The sequence below is a fragment of the Mesoplodon mirus genome (genome assembly GCF_964341445.2).
Source record: "Mesoplodon mirus genome assembly, chromosome: 12".
Classification (NCBI taxonomy): domain Eukaryota; kingdom Metazoa; phylum Chordata; class Mammalia; order Artiodactyla; family Ziphiidae; genus Mesoplodon; species Mesoplodon mirus.
In genome coordinates, this window is record NC_138988.1 from 36,641,865 (window position 1) to 36,669,675 (window position 27,811).

A 27,811-nucleotide genomic window follows, 5' to 3' on the forward strand; every position below is an offset into this window, starting at 1 on the left:
GAGCGCAGCCCACCCCCGCAGTACCTGCTCTCGCTCTGCCTGCGGCCGGGGCGCCTCCAGGGGGCGCCCGCGTCTCTCGGGGGAGTTGCGACCCCGTACAAAGACCCGCGGCTCCCGGGAACCCGGGGCCTTGGGGCCCAAGGCGGGGAAGGACGTGGGAGTCCCCGCCCCTCCCGCCCCTCAGCGGGTCGGGGAATAGCCGCCTCTGGCCACCCAGCCACACCACTCCCCGCCGGCCGCGCTGACGTCACCGCCCCGCCTCCCCGCCTTGCTCCGCCGTTCCCGCCCCGCCCCCTTTCCCGGCTGGCGCCGCGGTGAGGCTCCTCGCCCTCAGCTTCTGCCTGTCGCCCCAAGATGGCGGACACAATGAACCGGTGCTGCGCCGGTTGGCCCTGAGGCGACCGTGAGGAGGACCGGTCTGCGAGACCCCATAGTCCCGGCAGAAGAGTGTTGCACAAGCAGGAAGAGGAAGAGGAGGAGGCGGCCCGACTGTCGGCCGCTCTGCAGCCCGCCGCCGGCGCGGCGCCGCGCCCGCCCCGCCCGGGTCGGCCCCTCGGCAGCCCGCCTGTTCGCCGGGCTCCGCCCCGGCTCTGCGCCGCCGCCGCCTCCAGCAGCCGCCGCCATGAAGCTGACCGACAGCGTGCTGCGGAGCTTCCGCGTCGCCAAGGTGTTCCGCGAGAACTCGGACAAGATTAACTGCTTCGACTTCAGCCCCAACGGCGAGACGGTCATCTCGAGCAGCGACGACGACTCCATCGTGCTCTATGACTGCCAGGAGGGCAAGTGAGTGCACCGGTGGCCTTGGGCCCGGGTCTGAGTCCCTCCCGCCCTCCCCGTCGTGGCCCTGCGCTCCCCCCGCGGCCCGCCCTCTACCCCGGTCTGGCCCGCGGCCTGTATTGCACACGCTCCTGCCAGGGCCGCGTCCCCTCCGAAGCCGTCCGGGAGACCTTTTTTTTTTTCTCTTAAAATAACGATAGCAATAACAGTAATCATATTTTTGTTTCGTCTGCCTTCGGTCTCCTCACAGAGAGCCTTAGCATCTCTGGCCAAACCACACCTTGACCTTGACCTTTAAATGCAGGGTCCGCCCTCCGCTGCCCCAGCTGGTAGCTTTTCCGCTCCTCTGACTCCGTCGAAGGTGCCTGTGGCCCCCGCGCAGAACCGCAGAGGCTGCTTTGCTGCTTCGTTCAGCAGCGGCAGCTCGCTCTCTCTGCCCTCTGCTCGGTGACCTCGATTCAGCCCTGGCACTTCACCCGTCCCCTGCCCCTCAGCTTCCCGCCGCCTTTTTGCCGGAAGGCCGCGTGGGTTGCAGTTGTTAGCTGTCAGGATTTATTTGTTGCCTCTTTGGGCCCCCTGACATTTCCTTTCTGGTCCAAATCATTCTCTTGCTCCCTCAGTCCCGATGCCCACGTTTATAGTTAACTTTTTACCTGCATCCGAAACTTTTCCTTTTTGCCAGACACACCTGGCTGTCGCATCCCAACCTGAATGTGAACCTCCTAGTAGAACAAAGAAAGCATCATCTAACAATTTCGTGTTTCTTCTTATACTTTTTTTAAAAATTATACGTTATGGTCCGCTTAGACTTATCATAATTCCGAGTCTGATCATGACATTTCTAGCTTGTCCCAAGTCCTCTGGAGACTCACCACACCTGTATCTCTGCAAAATCTTAAAAGCACAGCTTTTTGCCTTTTTCCCTGGGGACCTGTCAGCTTCCCCTCACCCCCGCCCCAGACTTGCTTTCTCCAAATCCTTGCTAAATTGTGATCTCCTTTTTGAATCTTTGGGTTTTTCTTTATCTTCTCCAGCTGTTCCTTTTGTCTGTTTTGTTTAAACCAGTGTCTTCTATAAACTTTCTTTTGGAACTTGTCTCTTCGTTTGTGAATTTGGTTATCTAAAGTAGTGCTATATTGTTCTGCCCAATTTTTTCCCATTTGGGCTGTGGAAAAAGTATTATGTAACTGGCTCTGGATCTGCTTGCGGTATGTGGAAGAGTGGCCTATAGTGGTGGTCCTGAGGGAAGAGAGAATTGTTAGCTGGACTGATGCTGAGAGATGTGAGTCAATGTTATTCATTTCATAGATGGGTTTTCGTCCAGGTCCGGCCACTTGCATTAGCCTGGAATAGAGAGTAACGTATAAAGCTAGGGTGGAGATTGGGGTTGTGGGGTCTTGGAGCTAGAAGTAAATTGAAGCTGACTTGCTTGAAATGTTTAGTGCTTGTGCACAGATTAGAACCTCTCCCTGGATGAATTTGAGGATGGAGATGTATATCCTCATTCAAAGAAAATGAAGGTTGTGGCAGCATTTCTTCACAGTTTGTCTTCAAATACTGCATAATTTCTGCGGTTAGTAGGAATGACATTGACTTGAAGGCTGTCTTGTTAAAAGTAAAATGTTAATTTTATAACATAATGCAGTTTATTCATTCATGTAGCATTTTTACATAATTACAAACTTGCAGAAAAGTTACATCATTGTTTCAAAGAACTCCCAGGAATAATTGGTTACATTTTGCTCTGTTTGCTTTGTCATTCTCTGTAGATACATACACACACACAGATATGTTTTTTCTTTCCCTGAACCATTAGAGAGTAATTTGGAGGTATCAAGCCCCTTTATCCTAAACACTTCAGCATGGATTTCCTAAGCACAAGGACGTTTTCTTAGGTAACCAGAGTACAGTTATCCAAATTAGGGAATTTAACATTGATACAATAGTATACAGCATGCTCTTTAAAATATTCGTATGGATTAATTGTGACCTTGTTTCATTGTGATCTGTGGTCAGAGAGCGACCTGATAGGAGACCTGGGTTCTAGTTTGGCCTTGTGACCAGGTATGTGACATTGGTCAGATCACTTCTCTGGCCTCTAGGAATCCGTGATCCTAAGTGGTAACGTGAAGAAAAAATTTGCCACTAGTGTAGGTCAAACCAACATTGGAAGAAAAGTAACATTTTCTTGGAAGGCACAGTATCTTTATTAGATGGTACTAATGTTGGGAGTTTGAAAATGGCTAAAACAAGATTCTTTACGCTTAATATTTTCCATGTGTACTGTTCACTTAAACTTTCTTTGTAATAGAGTTCATCCATTGAGTGATTAAAAAAATTTTTTTTAATTTTAATTTTTTGGCTGCACTGCATAGCATGTGGGATCTTAGTTCCCCAGCCAGGGATCGAACCTGCAGTCCCTGCATTGGAAGCACAGTCTTAACCACTGGGCCTCCAGGGAAGTCCCAAGTGTTTTTTTGTTTTGTTTTGTTTTGTTTAATTTGAAAGTATACAGAGGATATTATCTGTGGTAGGTGATGTGAATTATTCAGAGGGAAGGATTTAATATTATTTATTTGTACCTGATAACCAGAATCATAGTTTGTGCAGAGAAGCTTACCACAATATTCGTGAAAGAATGTTATGCATAAGCTCTGTAAGATCCTCTGAAATGGATGCATTAGGATCTTGCTTTCAAACTAGGAAATGATATGAGGTAAAAGATTTATGTTATTAAGAACAAAATCTCAGGTTAATATTATGGATATATTTGGATATGGATATATTTGAGACAAATAGGCCGTATATAAGTGGAACTGAAAATTTTCCTTTAACATTGGTTCTCCAGGCTCTGTCTTCATTATTATAGGGTAAATACTGAGATAAGTAAGCTTCTGTTTCCATTGGTAGGAGCAAAGTCAACTATCTTTTGAGAGCAAGCACACATTCACACGCACGTTCACTCACTCAGTGGTTACCACACAGTAACTACATGGCAGAACCCAGGGTGGTGGACTTGACAAGGTAGCATTTGAGCTGCTCTTTTTGTTTATTTGATCTTTCAGTAAAGGTAAAAATGTGGAAAATTAAGTGCATTTGGAGTGAGAAGTCTTGTTTGTAAATAGGTTTAATGTAGGGAAACCCTTGACGTCACAAAAATTGAAAGTGCAAATGATTAGAAGTTCCCTGAGTCGTCTGATTGTTTAGCATCTAGGTTTCAAGAGGCTTTTACATTGAGAGGGTGAACTTCTTTTTCATAAATTAAATTCTTGATAAACATTAATATAGGATTTATGAAGTTCTCCTATACCTAGATGTAGAATATTAGGAAGTTTTTGGTTAAATATTTTGCTGAGATCAGTTTCAGCTTGATTTTCAAGGTGCTATAGAAGAAGATAACATTTAAGGAACTTTAACAAATGGACTGATAACCTCTAGCTTAGAAATATGTGATTTTATATTTAAGTGAAGAGAAAAGAATCAATGACTAGTTTTGTTAGGGAGAGTGAGGTTTGTCTTGTAAAAGGCTCAGTAAGTGCTTTGGACCTGTAAGATAGAGAGGATGGAAATACTAGGTTATATTAGGAAAGGCAGTTTTGCATCTGGTTTCAGTTTTGATAAATCATTTCTTCTTAAAGAAAGAGCTTCTTTCCAAGTGTATGGCTTAAGTTCTGGCCTCTTTGGTCTGGCGTGTTCCCATTTTCCTCTTTCTTGTAAGTTATGACTTGTTTTGTGCGTCTTTCTTCCCAAATAGATGTACTTTTTCTCAAAGCTTACTTTTGAACGTTGTAGTTCATTGAACAGGCTGATTTGAGCCATCAGATTTACTTCTACTTCCTAACTTTGGCATTTGGTATTCAGAGGTGAAAGGCTGTTGCACTTGATTGATTCTGTTTGTTTCCACCCTTTTGGAAGAAATTCTGTTTCTTTTCAGTGTTAGAGCTTACCAAGAATCTTCACCCTTCCCACGTCATTCAAGTGCTTCTCTTTATAGGAAGATCCTAGATTTTGGTGATGGAGGATTTTGATGGTTTTCTTTCTCTGTCCATTTCCTCATCAGACCAAAGAGAACCCTGTACAGTAAGAAATATGGCGTGGACCTCATCAGATACACTCATGCAGCAAACACAGTCGTTTACAGCTCTAACAAAATAGACGGTAAGCAAGTCTTCTTTTTAGGAAGTTACGGTCATGGTTTCCTTTGTTAAATTGTTCACGGAATCTTTGTGAGTACTTCTGTTTGGTTGTAGTTACTTTAAATTTTCCTATGATGTTAGCTGTGCTAACATTGTTATGACTGAAGGGATGCTGGAAGCGAGCAAGCCATTAGTACTTTTGGAGGACTTAACTGAGTATGAAAGGTCTCCAGTTTAGAGTGGAGAGTGGAAATAGGAAGCCACGAATTGTATTTACGGTTTGAACTTCTTGAAACTTGAATGCGTTTAGAAGAAGTAAAAGGAAAGAATACTTGACAGCAAGTGGTAAACAATGCTACCTTCCTGTTCAAAATATATAGATTTGAGAAAAGTTTTACAGATGCTTGAGTTATGGTAGTTTAGCAGACCTTAGAAGAGTTTTTGGTGTGTGCCCAACCATTTATGGTCTGTGTCACAAAGGACAGTATGCTGACCTTAGTTATCTTTGATTCCAGGGGCACTTTTTGATTTGAATTTTATCTCTTTTTCCTTTTATTTATTTATCTTATTTTTTTTGGCCGCACTGCACACATGTGAGATCTTAGTTCCCCAACCAGGGATCAAACCTGCAGCCCCTGCATTGGCAGCACGGAGTCTTAGCCACTGGACCACTAGGGAAGTCTCTTCTTTTTTCCTTTTAAGTAAAGTTTATGTCTCTGAAGAATAAAGACTTATTTTTAGAACTTAAACTTGTGAATTTCTTTCTCTAATAAAGGATCTCTGCCTTTACCTGCTTTTCCCCTGGGATAAGTCATTCTCAGTTGACAGATTGTCTTGGAATTGAGCTATAACACTTTCATGTTAGGACTCTTTTTTTTTTTTTAACTTATCTCACTGATTTATTGATTGTTTCATTTTTAGCAGTACGATTTTTCTAATGTCATTCAACAAAGATTGCTTAGACCGCTATTTTGGTTATGCCTATCTCAGAGCAGATGGGTAGAAGTTTTTTTTTTTTTTTTTTTCAATGAGACTTTTCTGCCTGTACTTGATTTTTAGTAAGTATATCGTTTATACTTTTCATGCTTCTATTTCAGAAGTGGTTTTCTAAGTAAGCAGTGCAATTGATGCTTTTGGACGAGAATATAAAACAGGATCTTGAGGAAATATATCTCTGTGATCATCTGAATGAATGGTATATTTCTTCTATTGGGGTATATTTCTTTTGTTGGGGTGTTTTTCTGGGTGATTAAATGAGGATTCTCCAAATATGGTGCAAGATGAGGCAAATGTGTGGCACTTGCAGCTTTGCTGCCAGGCCTCTGCTGTGAGGATGTTGCCTTTCCTGTCTCGAGTGCGTCCATCCTGAAGAGTTCCTCCAACGCTCCGTATCATTTTGCCTGATTCCAGGCTGAGGTAGTAGTTTGTACAGTTTGAGGGTCTATGATACCACCCGGTACAGGAGATAACTGTACAGGCCACTGCCTTGCCAGGAACAGCGCGCCAGCTACCGAGTGGGGCGGAGAGGATGGCGACGCCCTGCTCATCTCTGGGAAAACCAGGTAATGGGGAGGAAGTCTTTTTCTGCTTAGGGCAGGTGAGTAGTTCCTAGCAATAGAACAACCAGGAATACTTTATAGTTGTCATTCGAGAACTTTGAACATGTTTTCAAGGAAAACCATGTTTAGTTTTGGAACATACAAAGAGTGCCTTTTTCTCTCTCCCAGGTTAAATGCCCTCTTATTAGTACCCCTGTGAACCACTGGGATGACTTGGTGCTTTCAGCCTCTTTGTTCCTGTGTTGTGTTTGCCTCCAGAATGTTCTTTCTATGCTTTCCTTTCTGTATTTTGGCCCCATTTCCTATTACCTTTTTCTCAACAATTGTTTCTTATTCCTAGTCTTTTCAGGGGCATTGTACTTTCCAGTTCTGTTCTTTATGGCACTTCATTCCCTACCCACCACCATTATTTTTTGTTTTGCTTTTTCAGAGGAATCATTTGGTTTTTAAGAGTATTTGTCTTATTTTCCCCAAGCACAAATCTCTGGGATTATTTCTTTCTTGGATATTGTCAAATTCTCACTGCTATGACTTGGTATAGTTCATGACTTTGATTTTTAAATGTCTTGCGATCTTTTTAACCTAAATTTTCTCATTTCTTCTTTTGGCCACTTTATAATTCACTTGTCTGCATAAGGGACCATTGGATAGTTGGTTAATTAGAAAAGAAGTAGTAGAACATTACTTCTCTTTCCATTTTATTTAGTTTTAATGTAAATTGTGTATCCAGTTTACATTAAGATGAGGTGAGGGTTGGGTTGACATGCTGTTCCAAAACGCTGGACAAAAGTATCTTATGCCAGAGTCCAGCCTGATCCTCAACTCAGCATGGCTGTTTAATTCTTTGAGTCTGTGTCCTCAGTAGCCATATGTTTTTCTTTAAGGTTTGCCATTCTGTGGGCATTAAAACTGTGGGGTTTTTTGCCGGGTGGGGGGCGCATATTTGCAGGACAGGTTTCATTGTAACTATGCAGAAGCCAAAGATTGGCAGCAATAGTGATTTTAAACATTGCTTTATATGCTGTCAACTTGAGAACTCTGCTTTTGAATTACGTGAAATCTCTAGTCCCGTGAAAAGTAGTTATTCACTATTATTTATTCATACCTTGCTTGGGTTATGGAAAACAATGAATTCTTTGACCTTGTCTTTTCAAGATGAAAATGCAAAGTAAATTCCTTTAAAAATAGTAGGATATCATCATGCCTTATTTATCTTCTTACAGATACTATCCGTTACCTGTCCTTGCATGACAACAAATACATCAGATACTTTCCTGGACATAGCAAAAGGTAAGATGCACGTGTTACAGAAGTAGATAGTTCTTTTATCCCTGAGGTTATCCAGAGAATGAAAGAGTGGAGAGATTTTATTAGTGAACTGAAGCTAGTTTCTCACCACTGTTTGGCATACCTCTTAATCTTCTCTTGTTAACCTTCCCTAAACAGTCAACTCATGATTAATCGAGGTTGTAGAGGCCAGGGGTAGGACTTCATAGATAAACCGAAACCTCAGTTAAAACATTAATAGGAAGAATGTGGATTAAAGATATTCAGTGGAAACCTATATAGTAAAAATAACATTTGGCATTTAGGGATCCCAAATATCAGACATCCCTTAATGAAAGTACATTTGCATGTTTGAGACCTTCCAGTATAGGTGGCCCCCATTTCAGCATGCCCCTGCTCTACATAAACGTGTTCCACATGAAGAGCTTAATGAGTATGTTAAAAAAATTAATAAAATTGTTGGCTTCCCTGGTGGCGCAGTGGTTAAGAATCCGCCTGCCAATTCAGGGGGCACGGGTTCGAGCCTTGGTCTGGGAAGATCCCACATGCCGTGGAGCGGCTAAGGCCGTGCGCCACAACCACTGAGCTTGCACTCTATAGCCTGTGAGTCACAACTAGTGAGCCTGCGTGCCACAACTACTGAAACCCATGTGCCTAGAGCCCATGCTCCACAAAACAGAAGTCACCACAGTGAGAAGTCCGCACACCGCAACAAAGAGTAGCTCCCACTCACCGCAGCTAAAGAAAGCCCGCGTGCAGCAACAAAGACCCAACGCCGCCAAAAATAAATAAATAAATAAATAAATAAATAAATTTATTTTTAAAATATTGTCCTTTCATACTTCTTGAAAGTCAAGAAACTTGTTTCCTTATTTTTTTTTTAAAGGTATATATATATATATTTATTTATTTTTGGCTGCGTTGGGTCTTTGCCGCGCGCGGGCTTTCTCTAGTTGCGGTGCTCGGGGGCTACTCTTCCTTGCGGTGCGCAGGTTTCTCATTGTGGTGGCTTCTTTTGTTGTGGAGCACGGGGTCTAGGTGCATGGGCTTCAGTAGTTGTGGTGCATGGTCTCTAAGGCATGAGGGCTTCAGTATTTGTGGCGTGCAAGCTCAGTAGTTGTGGCTTGTGGGCTCTAGAGTGCAGGCTCTGTAGTTGTGGCGCATGGGCGTAGTTGCTCCATGGTATGTTGGATCTTCTCAGACCAAGGATCGAGCCCATGTCCCCTGCATTGGCAGGCAGATTCTTAACCACTGAGCCACCAGGGAAGTCCCCCTTATTTTGTTCTGTAATGCAGGTTGCTTCTCTCTGTCTCTTATCCCAATTCCCCTGGTACTTTTCCTCCAGTTTTTCAAGTTTGGGCTGAATGTTAAACACATTTCCCTTGGATGATATATTAATCATTGGTGCTTTCCTTTGCAAATGTACAGTAACCGTGTATAGCTTGGAGTGGTTCAGAGCCCTGACAGGAGGTAGACCGAGAGCACTGTTTTCAGCTGCACTTCTGATTGGGCAAGGGCATTTCTGTGTTGCTGAAGTTAAGAGGTGGCAGCTGTTGATTACTGTGTAGTTCAAAGAATGGCTTGTGACAAGTAGATGTTTTTGCTTGTTTATAGTCAAATTAATGTTCACAAATATACTGTCTGTAGTTAAGAGTTGATTGCAGGGCTTCCCTGGTGGCGCAGTGGTTGAGAGTCCGCCTGCCAATGCAGGGGACACGGGTTCGTGCCCCGGTCCGGGAAGATCCCACATGCCGCGGAGCGGCTGGGCCCGTGAGCCATGGCCGCTGAGCCTATGCGTCCGGAGCCTGTGCTCCACAACAGTGAGAGGCCCACGTACCGCAAAGTTGATTGCAGTTGTTTGAAATTCTTTCCAGTCTTCCCAGTTGCCCAATCTCTTGACCTCCTGATTCTTAATAGATGACTTTGTCCCTCCTTTTTTGAGAAAATCAAGGCCATCCAAAATGAGTTCAGCTCCTATCTCTTTCACCTAAACTCCTCTCTTCCTTAGAACACTTTCCCTGAGAAAGAAGTAGCCTTTTCTTCTTTGAGAAAACCAACCCCTCTGTTTTTACTTCTGTCTCCTTACTGGACTTTGCTGCCCACAAACTTAATCGGTCTTCTAAATTTATTTATTTTTATTTATTTTATTTTTGGCTGCATTGCATCTTCGTTGCTGCACGTGGGCTTTCTCTGGTTGTAGTGAGTGGGAGCTACTCTTCACTGTAGTGCGCAGGCTTCTTATTGTGATGGCTTCTCTTGTTGTGGAGCACGGGCTCTAGGTGCGTGGGCGTCAGTAGTTGTGGCACTCTGGGCTCAGTAGTTGTGGCTCACGGGCTCTAGAGCGCAGGCTCAGTAACTGGCGGTGCCAGGCTTAGTTGCTCCATGGCATGTGGGATCTTCCCCGGGCCGGGGCTTGAACCCGGCAGGCGGATTCTTAACCACTGCGCCACCAGGGGAGCCCTACTCGGTCTTCTTTATCTTCCTTATCTTAAATTTATTTCTTGAGCATGTCACCCACTTCTTTTCACCATCAAACATAAAAGAATAATCTGCATATTCCCTTCTCCACCTCCTCATACTCATTCACTGTTTAACTCACTCATCCAAGCCAAGCTGTTTACTCCCCTTTCCCTGCTGCCTCCAGGTAAAATCCACTGCCTGGGGCTTTTTTTGGTGCTTAACCTCTCAGTAAAACTTTTTTTCCTTTGGCTTCTCATCTTGGTTCTGTTTTTGCTATTTTTTGCTTCTCTTTCTCTTTTTGACTCTAAACAAGGTTCTACCCTAGCTTTTTTCTCCTCCTCTTGGTATTTGGTCCATCACTGATTTCATTCACCTCAGATAACTTCCCAAATCAGTATTTTCAGCCCATGATTTCCAGACTCAACTTCTACCTACAGGTCCGATACTCCATCCATCGTTAAATTCCTTGGGCCAGCTCCTCTGTCTGCCTCATGTTTCTTCACCTCTGTCCCTTCCAATTCTCCCGACTCAAAGGCTCTGTTACCTGTTCACTACTTTTTCCCTGCCTTCACATCCAGTGAGTTGTTAAATCCCGTTCATTCTACTTAGGTTTAACCTCATGTGTCATTCTGCTCCATACTCCTTTGCTTCTGTCCTAGCTCAGGTAAATTATTGTCAACTCCTAATCTCCCCGTCCCTCAGCATCCTGCTTCTGCACCCTGCTTTTACAGCTCTGACCACAGCCTCCCTCAAGAAACCTTGGAGTCAGATTCTTTTCCCTCTGCCTGACCCATTTTCCCAGTGTTATCTCCCACCACTCCAGTTGAAGTGAACTCTGGGCTGCTTCCTGAACTGCCTCATGCCTTCCTATATGGCAACTTCCATTGAAACCCTGTTCACCACAGGTGCTGCTTCTTCCTGAAAGCCTTCTCTGACCCTCTCTTGGAGTTGTCTGGACTAGACAGTTAAGCTTCCTTAGAGTTGAAGTCTTGTTTCTCCTTGTATTCCCTCTACTTCTCATCGTAGAGCCTTGTGCCAAGATAGACTTCCTCTGAACTTCGGACCTGAATACTGTGACGTAAAATTACACGTCCATATGCATTCTGCTCACTCCGTTTTATTACCACCTCAGCATTCCCAGGAAATTTTGGCTTATAGTATCTTTTAAATTTTTAAGTTGATGATCTAGTGCAAATGTTAATTTAGTTATATTGGAAGAATTTTTTTTTTTGGTCAAAAACTTTATTTTTAAGAAAAAATACATTTTTCCATTTTTTATTCATGGCATACATTTTAATTCTTTCTAGTGGAACCAAAACTTCCTGAACCCATTTCACAGTCATCCAAAATTTGAACTTCCTCTATTTCTACATTTAAAAAACCCATTCACAAATGAGCTGTACAATTTGATCCGCTTTTTTTACTCCAATTTTTTTCGTCAAAATGAGACAGTATAGGGCTTCCCTGGTGGTGCAGTGGTTGAGAGTCCGCCTGCCGATGCAGGGGACGCGGGTCCGTGCCCCGGTCCAGGAGGATCCCACATGCCACGGAGTGGCTGGGCCCGTGAGCCGTGGCCACTGGGCCTGCGCGGCTGGAGCCTGTGCTCCGCAACGGGAGAGGCCACAACAGTGAGAGGCCCGCGTACCGCAAAAAAACAAAAACAAAAAAGAGACAGTATAGCACCAACATTTCCTCTGTAATCTTCACCTGTGACACCAGCTCCTATGTCTGTGAAGCATTTTTTAGCCAAGGCAGAATGTGGAACTACTCTTCCATAACACCCAGAAGGAAGAGCCATCTGAGTGTCCATTTTCACAAGGGCTTCCTCTATAGGTGGTACTACAGACTCATAGGCACTGTACAGGTCATAGCCCACGGACCTCAAGGATCCCTCTGGTTAGGGCCGTGGCATGCTCCAAGAGGCAAGTAAGGTGGAGTCACATGCCATCCTTCTCCACAGGCTGGGCCCAAATGCTGGGGAGATGATGGGTATCTTCAATGCAGAGCATGGCAGAGCAAGAACATGAGCAGAGGGGACAAGAGAGCTCAGGATGAGGCCTTGGAAGAAGTGTTTTTCAGTGAGTGAATGGTGTAACCATAAGAGCGGACCCATATCAGAAATGTAGCGTAGGCTATTAGCATAGGGCTGTGGCTCTCTAAGTGTGGGGCCCAAACCACCAGTCTCACCATCACTGAGGAGCTTGTTAGAAACACAGATTCTCAGACCTCACCTCAGACCTACTGGATTAGAAATTCTGGCAGTGGATCCCAGCAATCTGTTTTAACCCACCCTCCAGGTGATGCTGGTGCCACTCAGGTTTGAGAACATCAGTATAGTCCACAAACCTCTAGTTAAGGAACCATGCTTTTTTTTTTTTTAATTGAGATATAGTTCAGTACCATAAATTCACCCTTTTAAAGTGTACAATTCAGTGGTTTTTAGTATATTCACAGAGTTGGGCAGCCATCACCACTGTCTAATTCCAGAACATATTCATCACCCCAGATAGAAACCCTGTACCCATTAACACTCCCCATTTCCCCTCTTCCCAGCCCCTGGCAACCACTAATCTACTTTCTGTTTCTATAACTTTGCCTATTCTGGATATTTTGTATAAATGGAACCAGATCACATGCAGCCTGTTGTGTCTGACTTCTTTCACTTCATACATGTTGTAATATGAATCAGTACTTCATTTCTTTCTTTTTTATTTATTTATTTTTGGCTGTGTTGGGTCTTTGTTGCTGCGCGTGGCTTTCTCTAGTTGTGGTGAGTGGGGGCTACTCTTTGTTGTGTTGCGCAGGTTTCGCATTGCGGTGGCTTCTCGTTGCGGAGCACGGGCTCTAGGCTCGCAGGCTCAGTAGTTGTGGCTCGTGGGCTCTAGAGCGCAGGCTCAGTAGTTGTGGCGCACGGGCTTAGTTGCTCTGCAGCATGTGGGATCTTCCCAGACCAGGGCTCGAACCCGTGTCCCCTGCATTGGCAGGCGGATTCTTAACCACTGCGCCACCAGGGAAGCCTCAGTACTTCATTTCTTTTTATTGCCAAATAATATTCTTGTATGACAACAACACGTTTTCTTCATCCATTCATTAGGTGATGGACATTTGGGTTGTTGCCACTTTTTAGCAATTATGAATAATGCTGTTGTGAACATACACGTACAGGGGATTTTTTGGACATATGTTTTCATTTTTCTTGGGTATATACCTAAGAGTGGAATGTTTGGATCATATAGTAACTCTAACTTTTTGAGGAAGTATAAAACTTATTCAAAGCAACTGTACCATTTTACATTCCTACCAGCAGTGTATGAGGGTTCCACTTTCTCCACATCCTCACCAACAGTTGTTATCTCTCTTTTTGATTATAGCTTTGCTAATGGGTATGAAGTGGTATTTCATTATGATTTGATTTGCATTGGAATCATATATTTTTATGCTGTAGCTTTAAGTTGCTTTTTTAGTTATACTAATTGCCTTTGATTGATCCAGATTGCTTGCGTATGTTTCTTAAAATGGAGTTTTTAGGAGAACACATATATATAGGTAGCAGGTAAAGTGGTTTAGAGTTCATATCCAATTTTTGTTAATATTTCGCTTCAACTCCTATTTATCTTGATGCATTACAGGGTGGTGGCCTTGTCCATGTCACCTGTGGATGACACTTTCATTTCTGGGTCTCTTGATAAGACCATTCGGCTCTGGGATCTCCGGTCTCCTAACTGCCAGGTAATGTTACCTCACAGTTACACTTTAAGCGTTTTCACCTCTCCCTCTCAAGGAAGGGGGAAAGCAGTGATTCTTCTCTGGGATCCCATGGTCTTTAAATTTTGGAGAAGATCTTTTCCTGGTAGGTAGCTGGTAATTAAGCTAATACCTTAATCCAGTGCATACTTACTATGATCTGTGACTTAGTGCTTTAAAAGCAGTTTTCCTGGAGCCTTTGAGCTATAGATTTTAGACTCCAGGGATTTGTTTTTATTTGAATTCAGTGTCTATAAAATTATACAGTTAGGGTTGATCTGAAATCAATTGCATGGAGACCTGGTTTTTTTTAACTTCATTTTAGTTAGTTTTGTGTTTGCTTTTGGTAGGATCCTGGGTTCATTAACTTTTTTAAAATTTCTTTTTTCTCAGGGTCTCATGCATTTACAGGGCAAGCCAGTTTGTTCTTTTGATCCAGAAGGATTAATTTTTGCTGCAGGTGTCAATTCTGAAATGGTCAAACTTTATGATCTTCGCTCTTTTGATAAGGTAAATCTTTGAATCTTCGAACTGTCTTGATATTATGGAAGTTTTGAAGGGTGAGATGGACATTTAAGAGCCTTTTTCTACAGTAGAGGAGGTATGTGGTAGAAATTAGAAAGTGTCAGCAGTACTTCATCTTCTGCTTTCCCTAGTCAAAAAGGAATCTAAAGGGATAGAATGAGATTTGGCTCTGGCAGAAGGAATTATTGATGTGCCTTGGGCCTAGGGCTGCTGTCTGTCTCTTGCAGGGGCCATTTGCAACATTTAAGATGCAGTATGATCGGACTTGTGAGTGGACAGGACTTAAGTTCAGCAATGATGGCAAACTCATCCTCATCTCCACCAATGGCAGCTTCATCCGTCTGATCGATGCATTCAAGGGAGTGGTGATGCATACGTTTGGGGTGAGCTGACAACTTTTAACCATGTTTTTTTTTCCATACTCTACCTTTTTTCCATGCTCATCCTTTCTGAGAATTGTGTTAGCTAGTTGGTGGAGAACGGCAGTTGTCCTTGGCTCACTCGTCGAGGCATGGACTTGCATTTTCTTCCTGCACGTGGCATTATTTCTTTTGGATTCTAAGACATTCACTTCTCACCCAGTGACTCAAGTTTGGTGTTTAGATAATATAATAAATTTCTGACCATAAACATTTTCTTGCTCCCTTGAATATGGAGTTGGGGATAAGGGGGTGAATTGTAAAGGGTGGTAGCCGAGTTTGAAACCTTGGTAGCACTGTGCGTGAGGAAGAAAGGGTTTCACAGAAAGGAAGGTGATGTATGTACTACAACATGGATGAACCTTGAAAACATTATGCTAAGTGAAATAAGCCAGACACAAAAGGACAACTGTTGTACGATTCCACTTATATTAGTTTCCTAGAATAGAGATAGATAGTAGAACAGAGATTGCCAGGGAGCAGGAGAAGAGGGAAATGGGGAGTTACTATTAAAGATTATGAAGTTTCTGTTCGGAATGATGGAGAGGTTTTGGAGGCAGAAGATGGTAATGGTTGCATAGCATTTTAAATATACTTAGTGCCACTGAACTGTACACTTAAAAATACTTAAAATAGTAAATTGCTATCTATATTTTACAGGAAAAAATTTTTTTTAATCAAAAAAAAGAAGAAGAAGAAGATGTATGTGCTGGGGTCAGTGTTTGTAGGCCATTATTTTTTGTTAATGGTACTGTAATGAGAATTGTTCTGCTTGTTTTAGGGTTATGCCAACAGCAAAGCCGTCACACTGGAGGCCTCGTTTACTCCAGACTCGCAGTTTATTATGATTGGTAAGCTTCCTTTATCCCCCCGCCCCTTGGGTGTTACTAATCTGGTACTGTGCATTATGTTATTTCTGTTAGTTTTAACTAATTTAAGATATTATTTATTATTCTTTTGAGATAGAGTTTCTCAGATTTCTGTGTAGCACGTTATGTCAAAGGTATAGTGTCTTTAAACTGTCCTGACTTTGCTTTCTTTTCTGGGAATGGGCGTTAATGTTGGTCTTCCCTGGACCATCATAGAGTTAAACTCTATAAGCACTGGTGTAACCCTTCATTCAGTCACCTTAGCGTAGATGTTCATAGGGTGATCGTATTCAGCCCCCTTTTTAAATGAGAAAACTGAAGTTAGAGGGGAAGTGACTTGCCTAGGAACAAATAACTAGGGTCTAGATCAGTTCCCAAAGTGTCTTTTCTTCACTGCCATTACTCCCTCTCCGTTTCTCCTGGTGGCTGGGTCCTGAAGCTTGGCCTCTCTCCAGATGTCAATCCATGTCTCTTTGCCACTTGTCTTTGTATTGTGCCTTGAGCGGTTGTTATATTCCTTGATCATTCTCTTCAGGTTCAGAGGATGGCAAGATCCATGTCTGGAATGGAGAGAGTGGTATAAAAGTAGCTGTGTTGGATGGCAAACACACAGGCCCCATTACCTGTTTGCAGTTCAACCCCAAGTTCATGACCTTTGCCAGTGCTTGTTCCAACATGGTATGTGAACAACGGGAGATGTCCTCCATCTGGGGGCCCTTTCCAGTTGGGGTGGTGGGTCCTTCAATGAGCACAGTGAGCTGTGTTCTAAATAGGTACAATTACAAGCACCCAAGTTCATGTTTCTCAGCTGGTGGCTTCCCTATTTCACCTCTATTATCTGATCTTTGGTTGGGCTGGTCTTTCACTTTTGCTCTTCTTTCCATTACCTGGAATCGCGAGCTCCCAGGAGATCTTAGGCCAGTTTTTGCTCTGGCTCCTGGTTTTATGCCCAAACTACCTGGGGCTATGCCTCACAGCTTTTTGGCTTCTTAAAATACTTCGAACTAGCCTTTTGTGGCTGTAACCTTTCAGTTTTCCATTCCTCTCAGGTTATGCTGAGTTCATCAGAAATTCTTATAGTTGATCACAACTCACCACTTAGAGTTTTCTCCAGGCCCCTGTCTCTTCCGAGACAACACTAGCAGAACAAAGCATCAGTGAATCTCAGCCTCCAGTTTCCTCTTGGCATCTCCTAAACCTACCTGGGTATTTGGGTATGAGGCATTTCATTACTAGCCTACCCAGAACATATTGCTCCATTTCTTTTTTTTTTTTTTTTTTAAACAAAGAAAACAGTGTCAGAAAAAATTGCAGCAAAACCATCCAATCCAGTCCCTCACATTTTTTATAGCTCATGAATGAGAGGGTCTGTCTGAGGTCACCTGGTAGATTAACTGTGAGGCCAAACACCCACCTCCCCAGACAGCACTTCTTCTTTTCTTTACCACTGGACCACTATGGTGGAAGTTAGACAATGTTTACTTTCACATAGATGGGGGAGTGTTTGTCCACAGATTGCCAGAGTCAATTGGTCAGGAGGGAAGGCCACCAGCCGTAACTCCTCCAACTTTGGGGTTGGGTGCCTTGATGGTCGGGGAGGGGTAAGAAAAACCCTCAGAAATGAGGAGAGGGGCTTGGCTTTTTAAAGTTGACTTATGTTCTCCTTCCATCCAGGCCTTCTGGTTGCCCACCATTGATGACTGACCTGCATAGTGCTTGGCTGTTTTCTGTACAGCGAGGGTGGCCAGTAGGAAAAAACTCAGAGGGAACTAAGATAATAGTGAGATTGGATCATTTGACTGGGCTGGAGAGCATCCTTCCACATGGCCTTCCCAAGGATGTGCTGTACATTTGCTCAAAAGAAAAAAATTACTTTGCCAAGCTTCTTCAAAAGGACTCTTGGTGCGGCAGATTCAATCGGGACTCAGATTTTCCAGCTGTCACTGCACCGAGCTCCTCCAGAGGAGTGACCAGACTCGTGACTAGCGTATAGTGGGGCCCTCAAGACACCTTCAGTTTTGAATGTATTTGCTGCTGAGGAGTCGGTGAAGTTGTTAATTCTGCACATCCCTTTGCCCACCCCCATAAATGCGTGGGAAGCCACAGTTCTGGTTTTGAGATGCTAGGGCAGCTTAGTGCCCCTTGCCCTCACCCTGCATGTCTTGTTACTGGTTCTCCCTGTGTCATTGTGGCATTATCCACAACCATCATGTTACTTAGGTGCCAAATATTTACAGAAATAAGTCTCCATATATCTTAGGGTCAGAAAGGGACAGATACAGAAGGACCTTGCTTGCCAGGAAGCCTTGCAAGTTAGTCATGTGAGGGTGGATGATCTGGTTGTGCCTCAGGCTCTGGGTGAGGGAGGAGGGGTAGCAGATGAGTTCCTAGGGCTGGGAGGTTTAGCAGCAGCTTGGTGTGGTGCCCTGTCATCAAAACTAACTCACAGTCCTTCTGGGTGCCTGCCAAGTTTGGTTGTATACAGAAGCAAGGTGGGCGTCTATTTTTGTACATGAGATACATCACGCTTTTCTGTGGGCCAGTATTGTGGAGTGAGTCTGAGTTGTTTACACTGATGCCTTCCCTGCCCACCACAAGTTGTGTACATAGTCTCCAGATGATACCACCCCTTCCCCAGCTCCCAACCAGGAGCTGGCTCTAGGCTTGTGTTATATTTAGCCTTTTTATATATGACTTGGGATTTCTGTTGTTTGTATTTTAGCACAGTGTGTGTACACCTTCATTTAAATACATCATGTCTGTGCATACATACATGTATGTATGCGCGTGCGCGCGCGTGTGTGTGTGTGTGTGTGAAGGAGATAGAGTCCTCTGCCCCAGGAGAAAGACTGCATTCTTGCTAATAGTGTTTGTCACAAGTGTTAGTCTTCCCTATTACCTTTTTCCCTTCGGGAGACTGAACAAAAGCAAAGCTTTTGAGTGTCTGCTGTCCCCATGGCAGCTAAGTGAGGGTCTTGGAATGACTCCCTTGTGTTCCTCAAGCCGCACTTTGGGGCCTTCTCTGCAGTATTAGCCCCCTTTTTGCCCAGTGATGCTCTGTCTGCGCCTGTATGTATGTGACAGTCACTTTTGCATGCCTTTTGTGTCTGGCTCCCAGCATTTGGGGACAGGATGCTGGAACCAGAGCATTTTCAGCTTGTCTGAGGCTTCTTTGCCAATTATAGGTCACTCCTGTTTACCTGGTATGTCTGCCTTCTTAACTTCTTTTCCTTGCCTTCTCCTGGGAGAGGGAGGATTCCTAATCGGGGTTGAGGTGAGCTGCAGGTAGCTCATTGCCTTTTCCCCTGCATGGCCTTCTTAGAGCAGGACAAGTGGCATATTATTTTACTAAGTTCCCAAACATCTAAGCAAGTAACACATTCCCTGCAGATCCAGAAACAGGCTCAACAAGGTTATGATTGACTTGCCGAAGAGTACCTAGCTGCTAGTGGGGAAAGCAAGCCATTACTGCCTCTGTTCAGCAGCAGGAATAGGCTGTGAATTGCTAGCAATTACTGTTTTGTTTTGCTTTTTTAGCAGTTACTTTTTGGCTTGTTCCTTAACCTTAAAAGCAAGGGGCATATGTCTTTCCCAGACATGGGCTGGAATCTGCAGCTTCTGAGGTGCCACACACCGTATAGCTCTGCATTCTCAGAGTGGAGGGACTTTTAGAAACCAAGTGATCTGAGCTGTTACTGCCCACCCCTGGCTTTCCAGGGTAGAAAATTCATGGTAGGACTTACTGTTCAGAGAAAGTACTTGGAACTACAGGTTAATAAGAAAGCCTGCATAATTAACATACCTGTACCCAGAGCAGCCACCACGCATGACTTGTCTATCAGCAGGAAAATGATTTGTACTGAGTTCCTGTGTGTCCAAAGCTGAGGCACCATGTCCTTTGAAAATATGCACTGCACTGCTTCTATTTATGGGGACCTGTGGCTGCAGAGCTGGCTCCTGAGTTGGGAAGGAGAGGGAAAGATGCAGCTGGAAGTGACCGAAGATGATGTGGTAGTGGGAAAAGGCAGAATTAAGGGAGAAAAGAGTCTGTGGGTCAGAGAGGCTGAGGAGTATCAGGGCTGCAAGGACACCCTCAGTAGGAGCCAGAGGTGCTTAAGCTCTCCTGGGGGTGGGGGGCGCACCACGCTCTCAAGAATCAGGGCCAAAGCCTCTGATTTATATGTGACAGTGACACTGCACTGCTCAACCACCAGCCAGTGGGGTTTTTTGTTTTTTTTTTTAAGAAAACCGTTGTGATCATAATTAATGCTTATTAAGAAAAATCTGGGAATTTTAAAAAGAATCAATTTGCCACCCAAATGTTACCACTGCTAATCTTTTGGTGTTTAGTGTTCCTCTAGACATTTCTGTGCATAGATTTCTGGTGTGTTTACATAGTTGTTATTCTATTGTATATACAATTTTATGTCCTTTTTGTACTTAACATATAAACGTTTTTTCCATGTTATCTGTCTTAAACAGAATTTTATGGCTGCAGCCTCTTCCATTGAGTTTTCATAGCACTGTTTGCCTGGTTCCTAGAATTGGAGGGAGGGGGTGGGTTGTCTCCTGTTAGTCCTCCTGGCTCACACTGGGACTCACTGTAATGCTGTGTGGTTGGGTTGTTGGGCTCCCTGGGACTGCCCCTGGTGACTAAGGCCTGTGGGCTGGTGGGAGGAACCCCTAGATCCAGCTCTCAATGCATAGCAATCTGGGTCTCCTCAACTCCAGGTTCTAATAAGCAGCCTTAGGGCCAGAAATGAGTGACCAGGAAAAGGCCGGCCTGAGCCAACCTTGAGATCCTCAAAGACTGCATCTGGCATGTACCTCAGGCTGCCTTTCATCCCCCACTGTTACCTCAACCCTTGATCAAATTGGCAGCCTCTAGGTGGAATAAGGTTCATCCTTCTAGGCCCTGGTTTGTGGGGGGCAAGGATAGTGGGGTGTCTTTGAGGCTCCTGTAACCAGTTCTGGCAGAAGGCCTGGCCACTTGCTTGTGAACCCATTGCCTGGCTGGTAAGTTGGTAACTCACTAGTAGCATCCTCAGCTGCAACACCTTGGGCCTGCCACTTTGCGCATGGTCATTAGAGGTTGGCCAAGGACTCTGGAGGGCAGCAGAGGGAGCGTCCCAGCTTGTGAGTGGTAGGCCATGCATAGGCTCTCAACACGACTGCTCAAGCAGGAAGAGTCCCCCCCTCACGGCCTGGTGGGAAGGCTACTGCAGTGTTTGGCTCTGCTGAGAGACATGAACACGGAAGTCAGTGGCTGCCCCTGCAGTGGTCACTTCTGTCAGTTTGGTTTGTTTGCAGTTGAGAGACCCACTGTTGCCCACTCCCTGGGCTTCAGCCTGGTGGTGTGAGGAGCAAGACCAGGCAGCGGGCCGGGTCAGAAGCAAAGCAAAGCAGACTTGGGGCAAGCAGGCTCAGTAGTTGATGTGGGTGATTGGTTGGCAGGCACAGGATACTGCCTACGCTTTGCTGGGTGGGGGGAAGGAAGGTGAGTGGTGGGGGTGGGGACTGCTGAGGAAAGAGGAAGTAAAACTGCAGGCTGGTAGGGCACACTCTTGTTCTTGCCAGCTGCCTAATTAGAGTCCTGGAGAGGCTGCCCAGAGCTTCTGGGGCCAACCACATTTTCTCAGGACCCAGCTGCGGACAGATGTAGGCCCAGAAGTGCTGGGCTATGGAATATGACTAGGTAAAAAATGAGTAGTTTTGTAGTTTTTCCTATCTCTTCCCTAGAGAACATGCAGGAAGTAGAGTCTAAAATGAGTTAATGGGCAGGAAAGGAGGTCTGAAAGCCTCCCCATTGTGTTAAATAAACAAGTTTAACCATCAGTTTTGTGGCCTACTGGCCCTTGTCCTTTCTGGCTGCAGTTTAGGGCTGTGAGTTGCCTGGTAAGAATTAATCGTAGACCAAAGTAGGAGTAGATCAGGGAAGAGTTAGGAAAGGCTGAGGTCATGAAATTCAACAAATAATTCAACAAACACTTACTGAGCATTTGAGCCTTGGCAAGTGCTGGATGATAAAAACAGTCTTGTGAGGAACATGAAGAACTAAGCTACTCATCAAACAGCAAGCTCTGGAGCTCCAAGTGACTTGTTGTCTCCAGTTGGTAAATTTAGCTTTATTATAAATTTACTATAAACTTTATACTAAAATCACTATAATTTGCTTTAAAAAAAACAAGGCATCCCTTCTGATACCTCAAGCCCAGAGCCCACAGATGGTGGTGGAGACCTCCTTTCTGTTCCTTGGGCAGCAGTTCTCTCACTGGGACTCACCCCAAGCTGCGAACTGGGGAGGCCACAGAGAAAACACAATGCTGACTATAGGCAAACTTGTAAGATGGAGCTAAGGCTAAGAGTGATTTTTTTAAGAAGGGAACAAGAAAAAGCAAAAGGTATACTGTAATGTCAAGCTATACAGCAATTCACGATTCACAAGGGTTCTTCTGCACACAAACATTTAATAGGAAGGTGATGGGGAACAACAAAACGGTGTTGTTGAGGCATCAGCCTAGGGCAGGGCTGGAGCCAGAGAGGAGCAATCGGGAGACTGGGCTACAGGCAGCAGCAGTAATCGGGGCATTCACTACTCAGTCAACTCTGGGGCTCCTTCTTGGCCCTTAGTTCTCCCCCAACTTTAGCCCCTGGGCCTGTGCTTCTCCAGCACAGAGGGGAGCAGGGTAGGACCTGAACTGGTCGGTCTCCAAGGGCTGCTTCAAGATGGCTGTTTAGCAGATATGAGGCTTCCCATAAGGCACTCTGCATGGGCTTTGGGGGTTGTTGAGTAGACAATCTGACATTTATGCATTAGAGACCCGGATCCAAACACAGGCTGTCTGCCCTTCCTGGCATCCTTGGCCAATGCCCTTAGTCCAGCTATCCCCATCTGGGGATAATATAGTGAGCTGTTAAGGATCCTATCTGAGGAGGCTTACATGGATTCCTAAGTTGTAAAGTGACTCTGCCAGACATTATTGACATTAGTGCTCTTTCCCTGCCTGCCAAAGGGGGACCTGGGGAGCTGGACTTGCTGCGTTCTCCCAGTTCTGACTGCCTTGTAGAAATGCTCCCCTTGAAATGGTGGGGTCAGGGCTGGGTCTGGGGGTGGGGCAGGCAGACCTGCTGTTGACCATGGTGGACACTCACAATGCACCTGGCCCGTAAGTGGTTCTGGGATGCGATGTTTGAATCCTCAGTGGCTACTGCGCCCTTGGCCCTGGTTGTGCAAGGGAATCACGAACACAGAGACGTCGTCGTAGGACACCTGCCCTTCCTGTGTGGGACTGTCGTCCTTCCCCTGTGTGCTGTGTATCAGCATTTGGGCCAGCTCCGAGAACCTGTGGGGACCATCCTGCAGATGTACTTCGGGGCCAGAGCAAAGAGGCAAGGCCAGCCCTCAGGGAGAACTTGCACAGTGCTGGACACTGAGGACCCAAGCAATGCAGTCTAACTGTGGGGCCAAACAAGCCACAAGCCTGGAAGGCCACAGGTTGGACCATGGGTGTCTGGACCCAGAGATTTTTGGGACCCACAGTCACCCCCAGGAAGCTTGAGATAGCTCTAGTCCTGGCCAACTGTTCTCAGTCGGACTCATCTGCAGTGTTGTCTTCTCAGCCATGACTACTACTTGGTGTTTCTGCTGGCACCAACTCAGGCCCAGGCAGATCCCCAGCAGCTATAGTACCTGTGTGGGTCCTCTCGGTTGCCAGGGAGGAAGCTCCGCACCAGCCGTGCCACCTGCTCATTGGACAGGACATCCCAGAGCCCATCAGTCGCCATGACAACTACATCCTCTTCCTGCGGCTCCAGCTGGTCCATATCCAGCACAGTCACCTGCAAGTTAAGCCTAAGGTTTCCTCACTGGCTCCCTTCCCAGCTCCTGCCAACCTTGCGTAGTCTGCCTTTCTGGGCAGATAGAAGCTGGTGTAGGCTATTGCCCCCTCACCTGTGGGACAGAGAGCAAGAAGGGCTTGAGCTGAATATTTGTGTCCAGGACTTTGAGCTGATGGTCTCCTAGGCCCCGGGAGACGGCCAGTGTTCCCAGTAACCGAGCCTGGAGACAAGGGAGGTATGAGGTGACAGCAAACAGCCCCAGCAAATGTACAAGTAAAGCACACAGAGGTGGACTGTGGCCCTGGGCACCTGGGCGGAGGGAGAAACATCCTCTGACCTTGGAGCAGTCCCTAGGACCCCAGCCAAAGCTCCCCAGAAGGGACAAAGGAGCTCCCACCTCTACAGGGGGCAACTTAAGAGAGATTCTTGGAGGCGCCATTCACTGACCTGCCTACCCTGTCCATGAATCAGTGGGTACTTGAGATCCGACTGCTCCACGCACTTGTAGCTCCTACCAGGAGCAAACCCAGCATCAACCCAGGCCCTACTTACCACCTCACCACCCCCAACACAGGGCCCACCCTGCGCAGGTGGAAGGGGACTGCCCCAGGCCACACAGCTGAGCCTGGACCCCAGGGCTCTCCCCACTGTGTCCCCCAACCCCACCTCGCTCACCAGCCGCTCATGTGGTGATCCCTGAACAAAACCTTCTGCCCCAAGTCATCCCCCTTCAGTCGCCGAGGGAACTCCAGTCTGGTGAACTCGCCAGCCAGCAGCTCAGGGTAGAGAAAGGCCTGGAATAGGGAGGCCATGCTTAGATCAGGCTCCCTCTGGTGGCCCAGGAGTTGGGGCTCCACAGCCTCCCTCTGCCAAGGGCACCTACCAGCTGCTGGATCCGCTGCCGCTCAGCCTCCGGGGTGAACTCAGAGCTCAGGGGCCGTACCTCATCCCTCCGCACCAAGATGGCCCTGGATGAGGTTTTAGAGGAGAGGGAAAAGTCTGTGGGGCAGCCTCCATCCTTACCCATAGCCTCCCTCCTGCCGGCCCCTTCTCCAACCACCAGGGGCCAGTTCTGCCCATACCAATCCCTTGCTCAAAGGCCCCCATGACTGCCTAAGGCCTGCAGGGTAAAGCCTCAGCCATCTGGCCTGGTCCCTGAGGTCTCTGACCTCCCTGGTATCTGCTGTCCGCCCTCACACTCGACACATGCTAAGTACACAATTCAGCCAATCTTCCCCAATTCTGTCTCTCGACTTCCAGCCCCCTTTCACTGTCCCCACTGCCTCTGCTGCCTGTCTGCCCACCCCACCCTGCCCACCCTCCGGGCTCACTCACCTGCTATCCCCAGCATTGGCCACATACAGCTTTCCTTGCAGGGTCACAGCCACCAGGGCTGTGCAGCCACCCACCTGGCCTGAGGCCTCCAGCTCTCGCCCGATCACCTCATCCTGGAGCAAACCAAGGCTACTTTAGCTGCTGCTTGTACTGCCAGCATACCACTGTCCCCAACCCTCACCCTACAGTTTACTTCCCCACTAGCAAGCATGGCAGTCCCAGCACAAAGTCTAGCTATGACTCCAGGATCCCTGTAGTCAGGAGATCTAGACGTATCCCTTTGGAGGTAGGGAAGTCCTATTCAAAACAGTGAGGAAGGGAAACCAATGACCAACAGGGTGTGCAACAAGATGATACAGGAAAAGTACCTAGCATATAGTAGGCGCTGGATAAATGGGTGGGGTTATGATAACTGTTTAGTAACAAACCAACCAACCCAATCTTGTCCTCCCAATCCAAAGATCCAGGGTGATCACCATCATGTGCAGGGACACCCCACAACCCAGAGTCCCTCAGGTCCCTGAGGGTAAAACCCTCCCTCCTTTCCCAGCCAAAGGTCACACTCACACACTCCTGGAAGGCACTCTCCAGAGCCCCGACCACCAAGTCTTCTGCCCTAATGCCCTTTTCTTCCACAAACTGGGGGTCACTAGGGCAGATGCAGTGGCCGCTGAGGTGCATGGGGGGCTGAGTGGCCACCATGCCCTCTACCACGGCTTCCAGCTGCCGGCGTAGGCAGGAGTGCAGGGTGTTGGCAGCCAGGATAGCTGCAGCTGGACCACCGTGACCATCAAACAGTGCCCAGTAATGACCTGTCAGGAACTGCACAGGGAGGCTTGGCGTCAGGCTCTGCCTGGCCTCCCCAGTTGTCCCCTGGCTGAATGTAGGGCACTAGGGCAAGAACCTCAGTCTACAGTCCTGGCCCCAATGTTGGCCTCAGCCTGTAAAAGGGGCTCAGGCCCAGTTGCACTCACCTCCTCTGGGCACAAGGTCAGCCATTCCTGGTCCTCTTCAACCCCAAACTCAAATCTCCGGATGCACAGCTTCCCACAGGCCGCCTGATCCTCATTGAATTCAGATTTCTCTGCATTGATGATCCTGAGGCCAGGAAGTGATCAGTGACCCTTTAGGGACACACCTATGCCCCCATGGGCACAGAGAACAGATTTGGAACACAGAGAGGAACCCTCCCTCTGGAGTAACAGCCCCCATGCTGTCCCTGACACACACCTGGACAAACAAATGCTGTAAATTTGCTAACTGTTCAGTAACCTCACAGCTAAAGCAAAACTCAGGGCCCAGCCCATCTGGAGCTTACCTGCTGACCTGGGCTGGGAGGTAAGGGCAAGTCTGCCTGCGGAGGTGTGGGGCTTCCTTGCCTATCCCCTGTCCCATCTCAGCCAGAATCCCTGTCCAATGCTGCACAGGCCATAACCCAGGGTGAGATGTGTGTGTGTGTGTGTGAGGGATGGGGGGGAGTCTCCAAAGCCCAGAACGCTGGAATTCTACCCAGTGTCCCTACCTCTTTTGAAAGCCCCAGGGGGGCAGGTCCTTCCCGACCTAAGGTGGAATAGGGGAGGTTGTCAAGAGTGCGGAAGTGCCGACAAGAGGGAGTTATCCACAAGGTTGGGGAGGCGTGATTCCTCACTCAGCTTGGCCTGTTTTCTCGGTCAGCACGGGACCCCAGGCAGGATCACAGGGTGGGGGTCGGGGCCTCAGGACTGAGAGTCGCAGGGAGCGGGGAGTGTCGGGGGCGGGGGCGCCGCTCGGGGCCGGGCACTCACTCGGCGTAGCCTGCGTTCCAGGGCAGCGCGCGGCCCCGCACCGGGCTGCGCACTGGCCGGGCGTCCGGGCGGCACGAGGCGTCGGCGGTGCCGGGGCTGGAGCCCGAGCCGCGCAGGAAGCGGGGCCGCCGGTAGGGCACGGGGCTGGCGCGGGGCCGGGGCGGCCGCGGCGCGGGGAGCGGACCCCCAGGCAGGAAGCGGCGCCGGAACCAGTTGGCGGACATGGCGCAGCGGCCCGGGGCTGCCCGCGGGGCGCCGGGCAGGAGGCTGGGCCGACGGCACCGCCCGCCCAACCCGGGAGGAGGAAGCGGGGCGGGGCCGGCTGGGCGGTGACGCCCCCAAACCCCAACCTCCCGCCGCCCCGGAGTCTGTGAGCGGCCTGGGTGCCATCCGACTCCTCAAGCCTCCTAATCAGCCAACGCTGTTATCAACCCCACTTAACAGGCAAGAACACTGAGGCCTAGATAGACGAAGACGCTGGCCCGGCTCACACAGGAACCTGAGCAGGCTGACGTTCACCCACACATAAGGGGCACGAGTCTTTGAGAGGGAAAAGTCCCTTCTCCCCACCCAGGGAGGCTGTAGGGGTCGATGAGAGCACACCTGGGCCTCCGGGCTGGATCAGTGTCCATGGCAGAGCCTCAGGCCTCTTCTTGCTGGGCCCGGACCTTACGCAAGGGCAAGATGGGAACAAGATGTCCTTGGAGGTGTCAGACTGACACATTGAGTAAGAGTCTCAGAGCACAGTGTTCCCTCAGGAGACCTCCATGCCTCACCCACTCGGCCTGGCACCCTCCACTCCCAGATGGGGCTTGGTGGTCACCCTGGCCTTCCTTATCCTGAGAAGCAGCTCCCACCCTCAAGGCCAGGTCTCCTAAACAGCTGCCCCTCCAATCAAGATGTCCTATCTAGACAGACAGCAGGGGCCTCATTAGAGTGCAAGTGACTGATGGACAAAAGGAATCCATGGTCCCCAAAAGACTCCAACTGGTCAGAGTTCAGACTTGCGCCTAAGGGAAGTGAAAGACTTTCATCTGGGTTGGAGGCAAGATGTTGCAGCCTCTTAACTCCTGGTTA

The 27,811-nt window shown here is 47.2% G+C and overlaps 2 protein-coding genes across 3 annotated transcripts; one reads left to right on the forward strand and one right to left on the reverse strand.

Annotated features, from left to right (window-relative positions):
- Positions 1 to 314: 314 nt before the first annotated feature.
- On the forward strand, positions 315 to 20,260 carry WDR82 (WD repeat domain 82). Its single transcript, XM_082639627.1, has 9 exons — positions 315 to 783; positions 4,838 to 4,935; positions 7,696 to 7,762; positions 13,849 to 13,948; positions 14,357 to 14,473; positions 14,716 to 14,871; positions 15,689 to 15,758; positions 16,312 to 16,454; positions 17,451 to 20,260. Exons 1-9 carry the CDS (start codon positions 623 to 625, stop codon positions 17,478 to 17,480), a joined length of 942 nt encoding a protein of 313 aa, XP_082495753.1. The 5' UTR covers positions 315 to 622; the 3' UTR covers positions 17,481 to 20,260.
- Positions 20,261 to 22,223: 1,963 nt separating this feature from the next.
- Positions 22,224 to 26,986, reverse strand: PPM1M (protein phosphatase, Mg2+/Mn2+ dependent 1M). 2 transcript variants are annotated; one of them, XM_082639220.1, is made up of 10 exons: positions 26,735 to 26,986; positions 25,925 to 26,048; positions 25,518 to 25,772; positions 24,951 to 25,063; positions 24,499 to 24,583; positions 24,291 to 24,409; positions 24,063 to 24,126; positions 23,728 to 23,835; positions 23,467 to 23,615; positions 22,224 to 23,119 (listed from the first exon to the last, which is right to left on the reverse strand). In XM_082639220.1, exons 1-10 carry the CDS (start codon positions 26,956 to 26,958, stop codon positions 22,975 to 22,977), a joined length of 1,386 nt encoding a protein of 461 aa, XP_082495346.1. In that variant the 5' UTR covers positions 26,959 to 26,986; the 3' UTR covers positions 22,224 to 22,974. The 2 variants fall into 2 exon arrangements, with proteins under 2 accessions (XP_082495346.1, XP_082495347.1); XM_082639221.1 differs by lacking the exon at positions 25,518 to 25,772.
- Between the last annotated feature and the right edge of the window lie 825 nt (positions 26,987 to 27,811).